The sequence below is a fragment of the Maylandia zebra genome, linkage group LG23 (genome assembly GCF_041146795.1).
Source record: "Maylandia zebra isolate NMK-2024a linkage group LG23, Mzebra_GT3a, whole genome shotgun sequence".
In the NCBI taxonomy this organism is placed as follows: domain Eukaryota; kingdom Metazoa; phylum Chordata; class Actinopteri; order Cichliformes; family Cichlidae; genus Maylandia; species Maylandia zebra.
Window position 1 is genome coordinate 20,897,708 of NC_135188.1, and position 16,877 is coordinate 20,914,584.

Here is a 16,877-nt window from a genome sequence, read left to right on the forward strand (position 1 = left end):
CTATTGATCGTGCTGGCAGCTGTTGCTTGCTTTACGGGGATGATTTCTGGCCACTATGAGTGAGCATCAACCACAACCAGGAACATTTGGTCCATAAATGGGCCAGCATATTCTATATCAGGGGTCTGCAACCTTTAACACCCAAAGAGCCATTTGGACCCGGTTTCCACACAAATGAAAAAGTGGGGCCACAAATACTTTTTGACATTTAAAATGAAGATAACACTGTAGATACTATTTTTTACCTTTATGATTTGTGTAAACAACTAAAGTGTGTTGCTTATGAAATCCATGAAGTGCTACAGAGAAAATTACATTTTATTCATGTAATTAACACATTCTCAACTCTTAAAGAAACAAACCAAAAGGAAAGACACCCAGTTGAAGGTCTCTTAACCCTGTACTGCATGACTTTTTATTTTTTGGGGAAATATTAATATTTCACCCTATTTTGGGGGAGATTTAAGGTCCGTAATAATATATCAATCATAAAATATGACACCTCCCCAAAATGATATTGGTTTGTTGCTTAAAGGCAACATGGTGCGATAAGGGTAATCAAACACCAAGTTATTCTATAATAAGTTTTATTAGTACAACAAAAATGAACAAATAAACAATCTAAACATTTCACAGAACAATAAAACACCAAATACATCCAACATTTGACCCTAACCCCATGCATACACACACACACACACACACACACACACACACACACACACACACACACACACACACACAATTACTTTACTTGATTCAGGGATCCACTCCTTAACTTCACTGTCACTCCCTAAAAGCTCACTGTCCTCTGTCTTTATCTTACCTCCAAATGGAGAATTTTTTTTTTTTTTTTTTTTTTTTTGAAGGGCCAGTGTGAGACATGAAAATGTGGTTTGTTGCCTCAGGGCAACGCTATGCAGTAGAGGGTTAAATGAATTTAAAAGCTGAACTTAAATGATCCATTTAGCAGATCCATAAAATGTACATTTGTCCAACAACACCTGACATTTTCTCGGTGCCTTTAAGCGTCCCTCACGAAGAAGAAGAAGAATTGATGTTACTCACGTCCTCTCTGCAGCTCACTAGCTAGGCAGGAGAGTTAGCATCCACATGGAGGGTTAGTTGGTTTTTTCGTATCTTTTTTCGCATCTTTTGGCCACTTTCACAAGGATTTCCCCCTCTCTGTCGCCCACTGCACATCCGGGATCCGTTTTAACCTCGCCGCCAGTCTGTTATGTTCTCTCTTATAACTTAACTGGCAAGGTTAAAAAATTGAACAGCTTTGTTCAAGGTTAAAAAATTGAACAGCTTTGTTCAATGAAACCATCACAGGAGATGATAAAAGTTCATATTTTTAATCATTTCATGTTAAAACAACAGAACAGTTTATCAATCCTAGTTTTTGATATTTAACCCCAGGTGAATAAAAATAATGAAATATTAACATTTGTACAGTTTATGCTTTAATGTCTGTGCCTTTAAAAACTGAGAAAAGTAAAGGAGAGTTTGTGTGTGGGGTGATGGAGCACCTCTTCAACCTGAGCCTGAGGTTGGGAAGAGTCCCACAGCTCTGGAAAACCTCCTGTGTTGTACCAGTGCCAAAGACTTCACGCCCCAAGGACCTCAACAGCTACAGGCCGGTGGCTCTGACATCCCACCTGATGAAGACCCTGGAGCGGTTGGTCCTGGCTCAGCTTCGGCGCCTAACAAGCTCATCACTGGACCCACTTCAGTTTGCCTACCAGCCTGGCATTGGAGCGGATGATGCCGTCATTCACCTCCTACATCGTTCCCTCGCTCACCTGGAGACCGCTGGAAGCACTGTGAGAATCATGTTCTTTGATTTCTCCAGTGCCTTCAACACTATTCTTCCCTCGGTTCTGAAGGACAAGCTGGAGAACTCTGGAGTGGACCATCACCTCACTACCTGGATTTTGGACTACCTCACCGACCGACCACAGTATGTGAGGACTCAGGGCTGTGTGTCGGACAGGGTCGTCTGCAGTACGGGGGCCCCACAGGGAACGGTTCTGGCTCCGTTCCTCTTCACCATCTACACTGCAGACTTCTCCCACAATTCCACCCAGTGCTTCCTGCAGAAGTTCTCTGATGACTCTGCAATAGTCGGCCTCATCACTGATGGGGACGACAAGGAGTACAGAGGACTGACTCAAGACTTTGTGGACTGGTGCCAGCTGAACTACCTCCAGATCAACGCCAGTAAAACCAAGGAGCTGGTGGTAGACTTCTGCAGGCACAAGCATTCTCCACTGCAACCACTGAACATCCAGGGTATGGACATTGAGGCTGTGGACAGCTACAGGTACCTTGGTGTTCATCTGAACAACAGACTGGACTGGACTCATAACTCAGACGCCCTCTACAGGAAAGGGCAGAGCAGGTTGTACCTGCTGCGGAGACTCAGGTCGTTTGGGGTGGAGGGCCCACTCCTGAAGACCTTCTATGACTCTGTGGTGGCTTCTGCTATCTTTTATGGTGTGGTCTGCTGGGGCGGCAGCATCTCTGCTGGGGACAGGAAGAGACTGAACAGGGTGATCCGAAGGGCCAGCTCTGTTCTAGGATGCCCTCTGGACCCAGTGGAGGTGGTGAGTGACAGGAGAATGGCGGCTAAGCTGTCATCCCTGTTGGACAACGTCTCCCACCCCATGCAGCAGACTGTGACAGCACTGAGCAGCTCCTTCAGTGGGAGACTGCGGCACCCACGGTGTGGGACGGAGAGATTTCGCAGGTCTTTCCTCCCCACTGCTGTCAGACTCCACAACAAAGACTTTAACTGAACAAACACACACATCCACACATGTGCAATAACACTAAGTGCAATAATCTTTTCTGGCATCGTTGTATTTTTACTCAGTTGTATATAGCATTCGTATTCTATTTTTATCTTATTGTATATTTTTATTCTATTTTATTCTACTGTATATAGTATATTATTTTATTCTATTCTGTACAGCTGTGTACTGTATTTATTCTTATTGTATTCTAATTTTTGCGTCATAACTTTTGCACTGTCCACTTCCTGCTGTGACAAAACAAATTTCCCACGTGTGGGACTAATAAAGGTTATCTTATCTTATCTTATCTTACTTCCTCAAAGAAATCTTTTTCTTCAACTTGAAAACAGTTCAATAAAAATCAACTGAAAGGTGAGCTCACTAGTTTGTTTTGAAGCTTCTGACCATATCTCATGGTTTTTTATCAACAGGTGCAGTTTGTTCAGTTCTGTTTTTAGGACTTCTTCTCTGTGCTGTTAAAATGTTGAGAATAATGTAATTAATATAGTTTCTGGATCGAAAAAGTTCAGACTGACTGATTGACAGGACAGATGATCAGAGGTGCAGAGTTTTTACCATTATCATTGACACCGGGACAGAAGAATGGGTAGAGTTTCTCAGTGAAGGAGCAGCCAGTAAAGGAGTAGATAGGAGCTGCATCATCTACATCATGAAAGGAGACCAGACCCTCTTCATAATCCACAAACACCCCCACCTTCTCAGGACAAAACTGAGGAGAGAGACGGACCTGGGAGTCCTCAAAAGCTACACATACATTTCCATTTACTACTGCTACAGTCCAGTAACCATCCTCAGGACTGAGTGTGATTTCTTCCTTTCTGTTGACTGACTCTCTGACCATTCCTAAAATCCAGTCTCTCTTTTCTTTAACCCAAACCTCAAAGTAAAATCTGCCTGAAGAGAGACTCTGCTTTCCTAAAACACAAACACCTTTAGAAAATCTCTCTGGGTTGTCTGGAAGATTCTTCTTCTCATCACCACAGTGTACTTGTCTTTCATCATCAGACAGGATGAGTTTCCGATGTGCTGTATCAGGATCAAGAGTCATATCCACTGCATACTGCTGGACCCTCTTCAGCTCAGCCTCAAACAGCTTCTTCATTTCTTTACTGAGAGTCTCCTTCAGCTGATCCACAGCTCTCACCACAGTCCCCTCATATGATGGTGGATGGATAATGACCTCTGTCCAGTCCTTGGTGGCTGGAGCAGCTTTCAGGAATGAGAATCTTTGGAGAAGGCGGAGGTGGTCTTTAGAGCGTGAGAGCTGCTCCACCTCAGAGCTTCTCTTCATCAGCTCAGAGATTTCCTGTTCCAGATCTTTGATGAAACCTTCAGCCTGTTTCTCTGTTGTTTCCTGTTTATCTTCAATCTCCTTTATGAGCTCGTTGAGGCTTTTCCTGAGAGACTTCGTTAGAGCAGTGAAGACCTGAACACCTTCTGCTTTCTCTCTGTCTGCAGCATCTTTACTCATCTTCACTGACTCTTTGATCTCCTGAATCTTTAGTTGTCTCTTCGTGATCATCTGTTGAATTTCAGTCTCAGTCTTCCCCAGTTTTGCCTTCTTTCCTTCATATTCTTCTCTCAAAGGAACAAACTCATGAGTCCTGTGGTCTATAACAGAGCAGAGCATGCAGATACATGTCTGATCAGTCTTACAGAACAGCTCCAGAGGTTTATCATGCTTCATACACATCCTGCCTTCCAGGTTCTCCTCAGGATCAATCAGCTGATGTCTTTTCAGACGTGAAGCTGTCAGATGAGGCTCCAGGTGAGTCTGACAGTAGGAGGCCAGACACACCAGGCAGGACTTCAGGGCCTTCAGTTTGGTTTCAGTGCAGATGTCACAGGGAACTTCTCCTGGTTTGGCAGCTTGTTGCTCTGAACTGCTGCTGCTGACTTTCTGCTGAGCTTCACGTCTGAATTGAGAAACCATCTCAGAGATGAAAGTGTTGATGTACAGCTCAGGTCTGGTCTCAAACACCTTTTTACATGTGGGGCACTGACAGGTTTCACTAATATCCCAGTGTTGACTGATGCAGTTTTTGCAGAAGTTGTGTCCACATGGTGTGGAGATTGGATCAGTTAAGATATCCAGACAGATGGAGCACTGAAACTGATCATGAGATAGAAGACAGCTGGCAGCAGACATGTCTGCACTCTGAAAGAGAAAAGAAACTGATTTTATTTAAAATTCAGTTTTCATTCTATTTAATGTGGATCCATTCTGCTTTTCCTTCTTTCCTGCCACATATGTCCTGTTCCAGGCTGCCTGTGGAGAATCAGTTTCAAGATTTTTTTTCTGTTCTCCTAGTTCTGTTTGATGACAATCCCAGCCATGCGTGTCAGGCTGGATCATGAATATAGGGAACAGGGAACAGAGGTGATGAGAATTACCTCTGTTCCCTCTGTGTTGGATATAGGGAGAGAAATGCAGAATAACAGTTGAGGATATCGTAAAGAGGATGGAAATGGCTGTAGTGAAAACATACTTAAGGTAGAGGATTGGAGACAAAGAAAGTCAGCATGAAATGAATAAAGTGAATCGAAGATTTGCACTGAAACATGAATGTGATCAACTAGACTCACCACTGCTTGTAGAGACTCTGCTGTGTTGTTGAAGACAACCTGATGGACTCTGTTAAATCCCACCTCTCTCTGCAGGTGTGTCAGGCACCCTTGTAGTAAGCTTTTCAGACCTTGAGATTAGGGATGAAAGTCTTGATGCATGCTCAGTCATCCAGGTAAGTAAATCCCAAAAGGTGGATTCTGTTCATCTGGACGTAGGGTTTTCAGTGGGAGAAACGTTTCATGACTCATCCAAGTCATGAAACGTTTCTCCCACTGAAAACCCTACGTCCAGATGAACAGAATCCACCTTTTGGGAGTTAGGGATGAAAGGTTTTAACTCTAAACTTTTTTTCTCTGTCCAACAAATGTAGTCTGATCAGTCCTGCTGTTAAATAAACTCTTATTTCATCCTTTTGTAAAACCAAACAAACACACCAGCTTCAGCAGCATAAAATTTACATATACTGACAAAGAAAGAAAGATCCACATTTGGCTTGGACTTTTAAATTGTGTGATCACGATTATCTGTACTCACCAGTATTGGACAAAATCTCTGCTGTGCTGTTGAGAATGGCTGTATGAACTCAGTTTCATGTTCCTTTAAAGGGAAACAGATAGTATAACAGATTGTATCAGTATTTAACTGAAAGTCTGCTGTGACACAAACATTTACTTTCATCCAGTAAATGTTGGAATGTCACCTATTCAGATTTTTGTCCCATCTCATTCTCGTCAGACTGGATTCCAGGATTCCTCAAACACAGGAGGACTGGACTTTATGGACTTAATGTTAAAAATCAGCAAAAAGAAAATCAGAACCTCAACCCATTTTTACCCTTTCCTCTTTTGGTTGATGAATGCTTCAGTGACCAAAGAACAAAAAATGTTTGTCACTTTTCGCAGCTCAAGATTGAGAGTTACTCTTATTTAAAATGAGAGGACTATTTTTTTAATGATCATCTCTACTCACCAGTGTTGGACAGAAGCTCTACTCTGTTGTTGAAGAAGGCTGGATAATCCAGTTCAAGTATCTTTGAAAGAGAGAGAAATATTTCATAGTTCTCACTTTAGGTTTCACTTCTTCCTAAAACGCTTGTCCTTCGGGTTTTGCTCCACACCTACAAGACTGTAAAATGATCTACAGTGTCCACCAAATCCATCGACCTGAGCTGAAATATGACTCACAAACTGCTGAATTGATTTGTTGCATCTATTGTAACTACATAGCTGGTGGAGAGTTCAATTATACAGTGTTATTTAGGATTATTGAAAAAAGTTGGACCTGTTCAAGCTTATCTTTTCAAGTTTTTGTGGACCTCGGGTGACTCCCAAAAACCTCTCTGAATGATGCTAAAACTGATCACATTGACTTCAATTCTGTGCTTCAGTGTAGTTTTAAAGTACTTGTAATTTACTTCAGAATCAGCATATCGGGACCTTTCACATTCTCTAATACAATCTAGGATGTGCTACTGCTTGACAGCTTGCTCTACCTTTTTCAAAAAGAGTGTGACCAAAATGTATAAATTTGACCCAAATCAATCACAAAGAGTGTGTTGCAATCAAAAACCACCTTGTGATTTTTTTTTTGTTGCTAGCAGATAGGAGAAGTTTGTATCGAAGACATTAACTTGTCTGTAAACAGTCACCATTTACTCTCTGAGCTGTAGTGAAACACTAGTGAAAAAGTGTGACAGGGCTGTTCAATATAACGATATATATTGGATGACGATATAAAAACATTTATCGTTTCATTTTACGCTATCGTTTGTTTCGTGGTGTCGCAAAATAAACTGTTTATGGCAATATTTTTTCATTATTTTGATGGTCACTGTAGTGGCTAAATTAACTTCTTAAAGTTCTCTCTTTCTCTTACATTTAATATAACCACACTACAGACGGACAAGCATTTGTTTTTATGCGTTGTCGTTAGCAACAACGACGGTAAAACCACCGTGTTTCCGCTTGTTACACATAAACCTTTCACAATAAAGCTCAAGATCCTGTTGAGACTTTTCAAAATAAACTGAATCACGTGAAAGATGCAGAGTGTTTACAGGTGAGAAGCAAAAAAGAGCCGTCAGGTGCTAAAAAATAAACCTTAGACTCAAATGTTAGAACAGGCTTTTCCCTGCAGCACGCCGTGTAATAAATACAAAGAAAGCGGCGGCCGTTACAGCTCATGTCTAAAAATGTATAGTTTCATGCATCAGTTAAAACACTCGACTCCAGGTACGCGACGCCCAGCTGGAAACACTTCACGCAAGTCGAGCTGCCCGAGATTCACAGAATTTACAGAAAATGTTACATTTTTGTGATTTATATTGTTATCGGACGATAGATGTCTTAATATCGGGATATGAGATTTTGGTCATATCGCACAGCCCTAAAGTGTGATGCTCTTACTTTGAAGGCAAACCTTCTACACCTCTTTCCTCATGACAACTGGCTGTCAGATAGTTGCAGACTAGTCTCTAGGCCTGTGTATCTGAGGTTTCATTCTCTTGAGCCTATGGTGTCATAGACTCCAAAAAAGGAGACAAGTTAACATTATGTGGTTAGCGGTCATGTCACTGCAATCTCAGCTATCGTCATCTTGTGGCCTTTAAATAGAGTGCATGTTTAAGGCACTTAAACCGTGGCTTTTTTCAGGCCCAGAAGATGAGTCTTTAACTTCCCTTAAGTACAGTGGCAGTGGATGTGGGTTGGAGATGCAATGAGCTTGAACCTGCAGGCGACCATCTTCACTGACCACACCATCTGTGACGGAGGACTCATCTCTCCTGGTGTCCTGCAAGAAAACAATCATATTTTTTGGAACATGAACTTAATTGCTTTCTTAAAACATTTTTTTCTGCATTTGGTATAAAACAGACTCCAATTTAGACAATCTCAGGCTCCCTCCCCACCGGAGAGGTGACATTCATGTCATGAAAGCATCATTTTAAAAAGGGCTATGCAAACATGGCCAATGACTTTCATTCTAATGATGTGCAAAATGATTTGGGAACAAAACAAATTTTGCTGTTAGAAAACTTGCAGACTTCACTATATATCCCCTCTAAACTAAGTTTGGGGGATGTGATCTTTCAAGAAATGCAGACCAAACTGTTGTTGTTTGTTTACTTACACAGCATGTCTTGTAGAATTAACTGGAGTCACCAGCAACAGCGTAGTGTAGTCATATCTCAAGTCTAATAACAGAAGACAGGAAAAGATCAGTAAAGAAACAACCAAACCAAAGCACAAATAAAACAATAAGTAAAACAGGCTGATCTAAAGTATGATTAAAGTTCAGCCTGATTAATATAAATGTCACTGACAGTTGCTAATATATTGGAAAACCAAAATACTTACCACTGAGTTGATGTCTTTCTGTCCAACAACAGGAGTGCTGGTCCCGAACCTCAAAGACAGTAAGAAGCAAGCAGAGGGAGAAAAAACAGAACATTTTTCAGAAACTGATTTGATCCTTAATGGCTGTGCAATCATTGTAACATAGAGTTTGCTTATGTTGTTAAATAAAGGCTAGATTTGACATTAATAGATGCCACAGATGTTCAAAAGCTGCCACAAAGCATGAAAAAAAAAATGGACGTCCCCGAAAACGTCTGAGCAATTTTGCAAATATGTGATGTCTTGATAAATCGAGCAGATATTTGAACTTTACACAGCTACATTCTCGCCTGAAAATATCTTAAAAGTTTATTTTGTGACCCAGAAAAAGTAATAAGTTTTTTAGCCACGCTCCTCCGCCATTCCCGCGCTTACAAGTACGCACAGGCTCCCAACCGTGGCCGACAAATGCGATCCTCCTTTTCCCCAGACTACCCTTTCTGAGTCACAAAATAACCTTTTACGATATTTTCAGCCGAGAATGTAGCTGTGTAATGCTTAAATATCTACTTAATTTATCAAAATATCACATATTTGCAAAAGTGCTTCCATGTTTTCGGAGAGCTCTGTTATCCACCAGCGCCATAGCTGACCGGGAGGTCAAGGCTCGATAGAGTCCGGGAGCACAGCTATCTCCTGGCTTATTGTTTTCAACCCCCTGTGGTCTTTTGCTACTCAGGTTAAACATGATATATATATAATTCGTTAGTTAGTTAGTTACACTCAACAAAAATATAAACGCAACACCTTTGTTACTGCTCCCATTCCCCATGGGATGGACGTAGAGACCTAAAATTCATTCCAGATACACAATATAACCATCCCTCCCAAACAGTGGTCACAAATCAGTCCAAATGTGTGGTAGTGGGCACATCTGCTATATTGAGATAATCCATCCCACCTCACAGGTGTGCCACATCAGGATGCTGATCTGACATCATGAGTAGTGCACAGGTGTACCTCAGACTGCCCACAACAAAAGGCCACCCTGGAATGTGCAGTTTTGTCTCACAGCAAAATGCCACAGATGCCACAAGCAATGAGGGAGCGTGCAATTGGCATGCTGACAGCAGGAATGTCAACCAGATCTGTCGCCCGTGCATTGAATGTTCATTTCTCAACCATAAGCCGTCTCCACAGGCGTTTCAGAGAATATGGTAGCACATCCAACCGGCCTCACAACCGCAGACCTCGTGTAACCACACCAGCCCAGGACCTCCACATCCAGCAGGTTCACCTCCAAAATCGTCTGAGACCAGCCACCCAGACAGCTGCTGGAACAATTGGTTTGCACAACCAAACAATTTCTGCACAAACTGTCAGAAACCGTCTCAGGGACGCTCAACTGCATGCCCGTCGTCCTCATCGGGGTCTTGACCTGACTCCAGCTCGTCGCCGTAACAGACTTGTGTGGGCAAATGCTCACATTCGATGGCGTCTGGCACGTTGGAGAGGTGTGCGCTTCACGGATGAATCATGGTTCACATTGTTCAGGGCAGATGGCAGCTGAGAATGTCCCAGTTCTTGCATGGCCAGCATACTCACCGGACATGTCACCCATTGAGCATGTTCGGGATGTGCTTGACCGGCGTATACGACAGCGTGTACCAGTTCCCACGAATATCCAACAACCTCGCACAGCCATTGAAGTGGAGTGGACCAACATTCCACAGGCCACAATTGACAATCTGATAGACTCCATGCGACGATGTGTTGCACTGCATGATGTGTTGCACTGCATGAGGCAAATGGTGGTCACACCAGATACTGACCGGTTCTGGGTCCCCAGACCCCCAATAGCGCAAAAAACTGCACATTCCAGGGTGGCCTTTTGTTGTGGGCAGTCTGAGGTACACCTGTGCACTACTCATGATGTCAGATCAGCATCCTGATGTGGCACACCTGTGAGGTGGGATGGATTATCTCAATATAGCAGATGTGCCCACTACCACACATTTGGACTGATTTGTGACCACTGTTTGGGAGGGATGGTTATATTGTGTATCTGGAATGAATTTTAGGTCTCTACGTCCATCCCATGGGGAATGGGAGCAGTAACAAAGGTGTTGCGTTTATATTTTTGTTGAGTGTAGTTAGTTATGGCTATGGATTGAAAACACCCCACCCCTAACGGCTGCACTGTCATGATCCTGGGTCCTTTTGACCCAGCGTTTTGTGTTTTCTCTTCGCGATTTTGGTTCTGTTCTCTAATTGGTGTTTACCCTGTTCCCCCCCCGTGTGTTCCTGTTTTATTGTGAAGGTCTGCGTCTTATGTGAGTGTTTTCAGTTTGCCTCCCTGGTCTCGTCATGTTAATCACTCCCAGCTGTGTCTCCCAGCTGTGTGTAATCTCCCTGTGTTCTCTAAGTGTATTTAAGTTGTATTTTCTGTCTTGGTAATCGCTGGTTCGTCTGTGTTGTTTCCCCTCGGTCTCCCTGCGTCTCCCCGTATGTATTTCTCCGGACCTCCCTGCATCCTCATTCTGGTTTGGGTTCAGCTCAGCTCGGTTAGCTCCCCCGCAGCGCCTCTCAGCTCGGTTAGCTCCCCCGCAGCCAGTGCTCCTCTCAGCTCAGTCTCCTGTGCCTCCTTCAGTTCAGTCTCCTGTGCCTCCTTCAGTTCAGTCTCCTGTGCCTCCTTCAGTTCAGTCTCCAGTGTCCCCTTCAGTTCAGTCTCCAGTGTCTCCTTCAGTTCAGTCTCCAGTGTCCCCTTCAGTTCAGTCTCCAGTGTCCCCTTCAGTTCAGTCTCCAGTGCCACCCTCAGTTCAGTCTCCAGTGCCACCCTCAGTTCAGTCTCCAGTGCCACCCTCAGTTCAGTCTCCAGTAGCTCCAGTGCCGCCTGTAGCGCAGGCCCCAGTAGCTCCAGTGCCGCCTGTAGCGCAGGCCCCAGTGGCTCCAGTGCCGCCTGTAGCGCAGGCCCCAGCGGCTCCAGTGCCGCCTGTAGCGCAGGCCCCAGCAGCTCCAGTGCCGCCTGTAGCGCAGGCCCCAGCAGCTCCAGTGCCCCCGCTACCCGTAGCTCTGGCTCCAGTATCACCGGTTTCACTCATTCACTCCATGCAGGGAGAAAGTCTAATTTCACCTCAAGGTGCTTTTCATGGTTCAGCCGCCATTGGCACAGTTTGCCGCTCCGGGGCTTCCCCAGAGGCTAGGTCTCAGTCCCGGCTGATTCTGGACCCCTGAAGTTTATGCAGCCACCTGAGAACTGCACCATGTCCGCGTTGTCTGGGCAGAGCCAGTGCTCAGTGCATCGCCAGTTGCCTTCATGTTTGCCAGAGGACTCCATGACTGCTGGCTTAGTGGTGACTTCTGCTGGAGGGTCCGTAGGACCGCTCTGGCCTTCGTCTCTAGTCTCCGCTGGGGGGTCCGAGAGATCGCTCCGGCCTTCGTCTCCTGTCTCCGCTGGAGGGTCCGAGGGACCGCTCCGGCCTTCGTCTCCTGCCTCCGCTGGAGGGTCCGAGGAGCCCGTTCAGCCTCCTGCCTCCGCTGGAGGGTCCGAGGGGCCCGTTCAGCCTCCTGCCTCCGCTGGAGGGTCCGAGGGGCCCGTTCAGCCCGTCCAGCCGCCTGCTGTAGCTCCATCATCATCCTCGCCTGCTGCAGCTCCAGGGCCTTCAGCCTCACCTGGTCCAGCCTCCGTGTCTTCAGCCTCGCCTGGTCCAGCCTCCGTGTCTTCAGCCTCGCCTGGCCCAGCCTCCGTGTCTTCAGCCTCGCCTGGCCCGGCCTCCGTGTCTTCAGCCTCGCCTGGCCCGGCCTCTGCCTGTGCTTCGCCTGGTCCGGCCTCTGCCTGTGCTTCGCCTGGTCCGGCCTCTGCCTGTGCTTCGCCTGGTCCGGCCTCTGCCTGTGCTTCGCCTGGTCCGGCTTCAGCCTGTGCTTCACCTGGTCCAGCCTCTGCAGCCTCGCCTGGTCCGGATCGCCATCGCCTGAGTCGCCGCCGTTGCCTTCCGCGCGGTTGGCCCCCTGAACTGCTCCGTCGTCTCCCTCGTCGCCGCCGTTGCCTTCCGCACGGCCGGCCCCATCGCCTGAGTGGCCGCCGTTGCCTTCCGCACGGCCGGCCCCCGGACCGCCATCGCCTGAGTGGCCGCCGTTGCCGTCCGCACGGTCGGCCCCCCGAACTGTGTCCACGTCGCCGCCGTTGCCGTCCGCACGGTCGGCCCCCTGAACTGTTTGGACTCCTGTGCTGTCGGCCCCCTGGCCGGCCCCCTGAACTGTGTTGGACTCCTGTGCTGTCGGCCCCCTGGCCGGCCCCCTGAACTGTTTTGGACTCCTGTGCTGTCGGCCCCCTGAACTCTTCTGTTTTGGACTCTGTTTTTTCCTGTGTTCTGGTGTGCTTCGTTTCTTTTGGTTTTGGACTCGTTTTTTGTTTTTGTCTTTTGGCCTTCTGGTGCTCCGGTTTTGTTTTGCTTCGAGCCCTCCTTCCTGGGCCCCCGCCGCCCGCCCTGGTCGGGTTGTTTTCTGTTTTTTCTGGCTGTTTTGTTTCTTGTTGGGCTGTCTGGGGCCAGCCTTTGAGGGGGGGGGGGTACTGTCATGATCCTGGGTCCTTTTGACCCAGCGTTTTGTGTTTTCTCTTCGCGATTTTGGTTCTGTTCTCTAATTGGTGTTTACCCTGTTCCCCCCCCGTGTGTTCCTGTTATATTGTGAAGGTCTGCGTCTTATGTGAGTGTTTTCAGTTTGCCTCCCTGGTCTCGTCATGTTAATCACTCCCAGCTGTGTCTCCCACCTGTGTGTAATCTCCCTGTGTTCTCTGAGTGTATTTAAGTTGTATTTTCTGTCTTGGTAATCGCTGGTTCGTCTGTGTTGTTTCCCCTCGGTCTCCCTGCGTCTCCCCGTATGTATTTCTCCGGACCTCCCTGCATCCTCATTCTGGTTTGTCTTATTAGTTTACCCAGTTTAGGTTTCCGGTTTCATGTTTTGTCGCCACCGCTGTTTGTACTCACACCCCTGTAAATAAACACTCATCTGCACCAGAGCTGCCGCATTTTGGGTCCTATTTCATATTCCACACGGCTTGCCCCGGCAAACCGTGACATGCACCTCCCGAAGAATTTTGTCTGGGCTCTTATCTCCCTTTTTATTTCAAACAATCAACAGAAAATTTCACAGACATATTTTTATGTAAGGTTTTTAAGGCTGTGGTGTTAATTTTTAAGTAACATGAGCCCAGCCGCAGCAGCAACGCTAGGCTAACACTAACTAGCTAGCAAAATTATAAACCTGGTGCTAAACTAAGAGAAGCCACAAAATCAGTTTGAATAAGAGTAAACATTTACTCACCAAGTCAGTGTATCAGGTAAAGATCCACAATAATCTCTTGAGCTGACGCTTCTCCAGGTTTGCTCAACATATTCCATAAAAAATGCTGGCACCATGAACATGCGGACTGATCCGAGAGGGAGAAGGACGGTAGTCACGTGGCATTTTCAAAACACATCTTTCATCCTTCCACACTGAGAAGCAAAACTTCCAGCTTACTTAGTTTTTCTAAGTTAAGATAACTCAAATAAATTGAGTTTATCAGCATTTTTGCATAAAAAGTACTGGTAACTTATTTAAATCGAGTTCTAATAACAAATTGATAAAAATTGAGTTCAGCCTATTTAATATTTTTAATTAAACACAATATTACATTTTACAGTGTACCTTTCTAATGTGATGTTGTTGTCCCTGGCTCTCTTTCTCTGTCTCTCCCTCCTGCTCTGTTCCTGTGCTACTGCGAGTGTAACTACCGCCCCTCCTATGGCGTTATTTTTGTGCCACTATTCTGAGCTATTCTGCCTCGTTTGAGTTTTGGACGAAATGGATTCTGGGATATTGCATTTCGTCATTTCGAGCTGATTGGAGACCAAAACAGCCAATCAAATTCTTTTTGCATCCAAGTCTGTGATTGGCTGGTTTTGTTGCACAAATATAACGGTGTACAGAAAGAGTTGAGCGCGCACAGGCAAAAATGTTGAGAGCGCAAGCAACACATTGCGAGCAAGCGCAAGTGCAAAAACTGAGTGACAGGGGCTGCTATTGTGTGTGTATCAGAATCAGAATCAGAATCAGAATACTTTATTCATCCCGAGGGAAATTAGGGGTTACAGCAGGCAGCACGCTAATGGCGCATGCGCACTCACAAAGGAACCTTCTGACCAACTTTACACAAACATCACATTGGGCAGACATGTCAGAAGGTAGGCTGATAGGAAAAAAACAACGAAAATACACTACATGAGGTAAGAGGAGGAGAAAAAAAACTCCACTCAGACTGAGCTCCTAGTGGGAGAACAGTTTGATAAAAGAAAAAACACCTCAGCACAAAAGCACATGACTATCAATACACCATAGAAACACGAGACAAGCAACAGGGGCGGGTAAAGGGTAAGAGAGAGCCAGCGTAGACAGCGCATCCGGTCCTGCAGCATCTGTGCTGGTCCAGTTGACTGCTATCATCCCCGGTAGGGCACAAGCATCGAAGGCGTTGGAAAGGGAGGGGGATGAGTGAGTGCTTATCAGTGTAAGTGTGTGTGTGTGCGTGTCCATAGTTTAGCTGAGACAGTGTCCTTCGGCCTATCAGGCTAAGTAAACAGTCCTCCAGCCAATCCAGGTGTCCTTCATGGGGCGGGAAGAATAGTCATCACACAGTCGTTATCAGGGAGTTGTTTTGGTGGGCTCCAGCCTTGGGCCTGCAGCTGGGGCCGTGGTGTCCAAATGTTGAATATTGTTGATTTCTCCTTTGTGAGCAGCTTGAATTCTAGCACTCCGAGGCTGGTCTCTCGATCTCCCGTTGAAGAGCTGCGAGCCTCCCCATGATGGTATCAAACTTCTGTTCCGTGGTGTTGTCAGTCTTTTGATTCTGAGACCTCACAACTGCAGTGATCCGTTCCGCGATGTTTTCCAACTGTCGCTCAAGGGTCTCATTTTGAGCAGGCCTCTCTCTGATGTTTCCCCTCATACGCTCAATGGTGTTGTTTTGAGCCTTCACAGCAGCTGTAAGCGTCTCCAAGGTGTTGACCATATTACGTTCGTTGTGAGAGGTCGCACCTCGTCGCTTCGAATCCAGCGGGCAGCCTTGTGGGGGTTTGAACAGCCGGTTCCGCTTTCTTGGAGTAGCAAACACTGAAATACATTTTTTGCACGCAGCAATGAATTTTGTTCACTCAAATTTATCTTTTCTTCGCTCAAAATGCAACACTTGCACCTGCAATTTTATTTTACATGCACTCAATTTCTTTTTTATGTGCGCTCAAGTTTTTTTTTACGTGCGCTCAGAATAGTGGCACAAAAATAACGCCATACCCTCCCCCCTCTTCCCAGCGCAAAGCACAAGGCTGGGGTGCGGAGTGAAGCGGAAAAAAAGTGAGAGAGAGAGGGTGAGAGAAAGGAAAGAAAAAACAAACCCACGGCTTGTGTCGTTCACGTCAAAGATCCGGCTCTAAGAGCCGTTTCGTTCGCGACCGACACATCAACTGTTCAGAGTATCATGGCTGCTAGGCAACCTGAACAGCGCGACGAAGGCTAGACCGTCCCATTTCACAGTAGTGATGGTAAATTTGATTCTTTTTACTGAATCGAGTTTTAATGAGTCACTCACCAAAGTGAATCGGATTTTTTGAGTCATTTGATTCACTGAGTCAGTCGACCAGAGAGTGCAAAAAATTTTCACTCAAACTTAATTTGTTTCTCTTTTCATGTAAATCCTACTGCTAAGATGAATGATTCTAAAAGAAAACAACTATTTTATAGAGCAAAAAAGAGCAAAAACATTTCTAAAATTAAGCAATTTCCTATCAAAATTGCTTAATAAACATTTTTTTTATTTTATTTTATTTTTATTTTATCAGTATTTTCCTTAAATGTGTTAAATATATATTTTCTCATCTAAATGTCCACTGAGCTGTGAGCCAGGGGGCGGTAATGCGCCTTAACATTGGTTGCCAACCAGGAAGAAGAAGAAGCTGTGAGCCAGGAGGGAGGGGGTGAGTGAGTGAGTGATTCGTTCGCTCTATGATTCAGCACAGGAGGGAGGGGGTGAGCGAGTCCTGAGTGATTCGCTTACGATTCAGCACAGGAGGGAGGGGGTTAGTGAGTGAGTGATTCGTTCGCTTACGATTCAGCACAGGA

The 16,877-nt window shown here is 45.5% G+C and overlaps 1 protein-coding gene across 1 annotated transcript; it reads right to left on the minus strand.

Moving 5' to 3' along the window:
• Nucleotides 1-3,109: 3,109 nt before the first annotated feature.
• LOC105941249 (E3 ubiquitin-protein ligase TRIM39-like) lies at nucleotides 3,110-5,510 on the minus strand. The gene is made up of 2 exons (XM_076880733.1): nucleotides 5,406-5,510; nucleotides 3,110-4,977 (listed from the first exon to the last, which is right to left on the minus strand). Exon 2 carries the CDS (start codon nucleotides 4,966-4,968, stop codon nucleotides 3,325-3,327), a length of 1,644 nt encoding a protein of 547 aa, XP_076736848.1. The 5' UTR covers nucleotides 4,969-4,977; nucleotides 5,406-5,510; the 3' UTR covers nucleotides 3,110-3,324.
• Between the last annotated feature and the right edge of the window lie 11,367 nt (nucleotides 5,511-16,877).

Coding starts and splice junctions, on each gene's coding strand:
- LOC105941249 (XM_076880733.1), bottom strand. CDS start 4,968: ATGTCTGCTGCCAGCTGTCTTCTATCTCATGATCAGTTTCAGTGCTCC.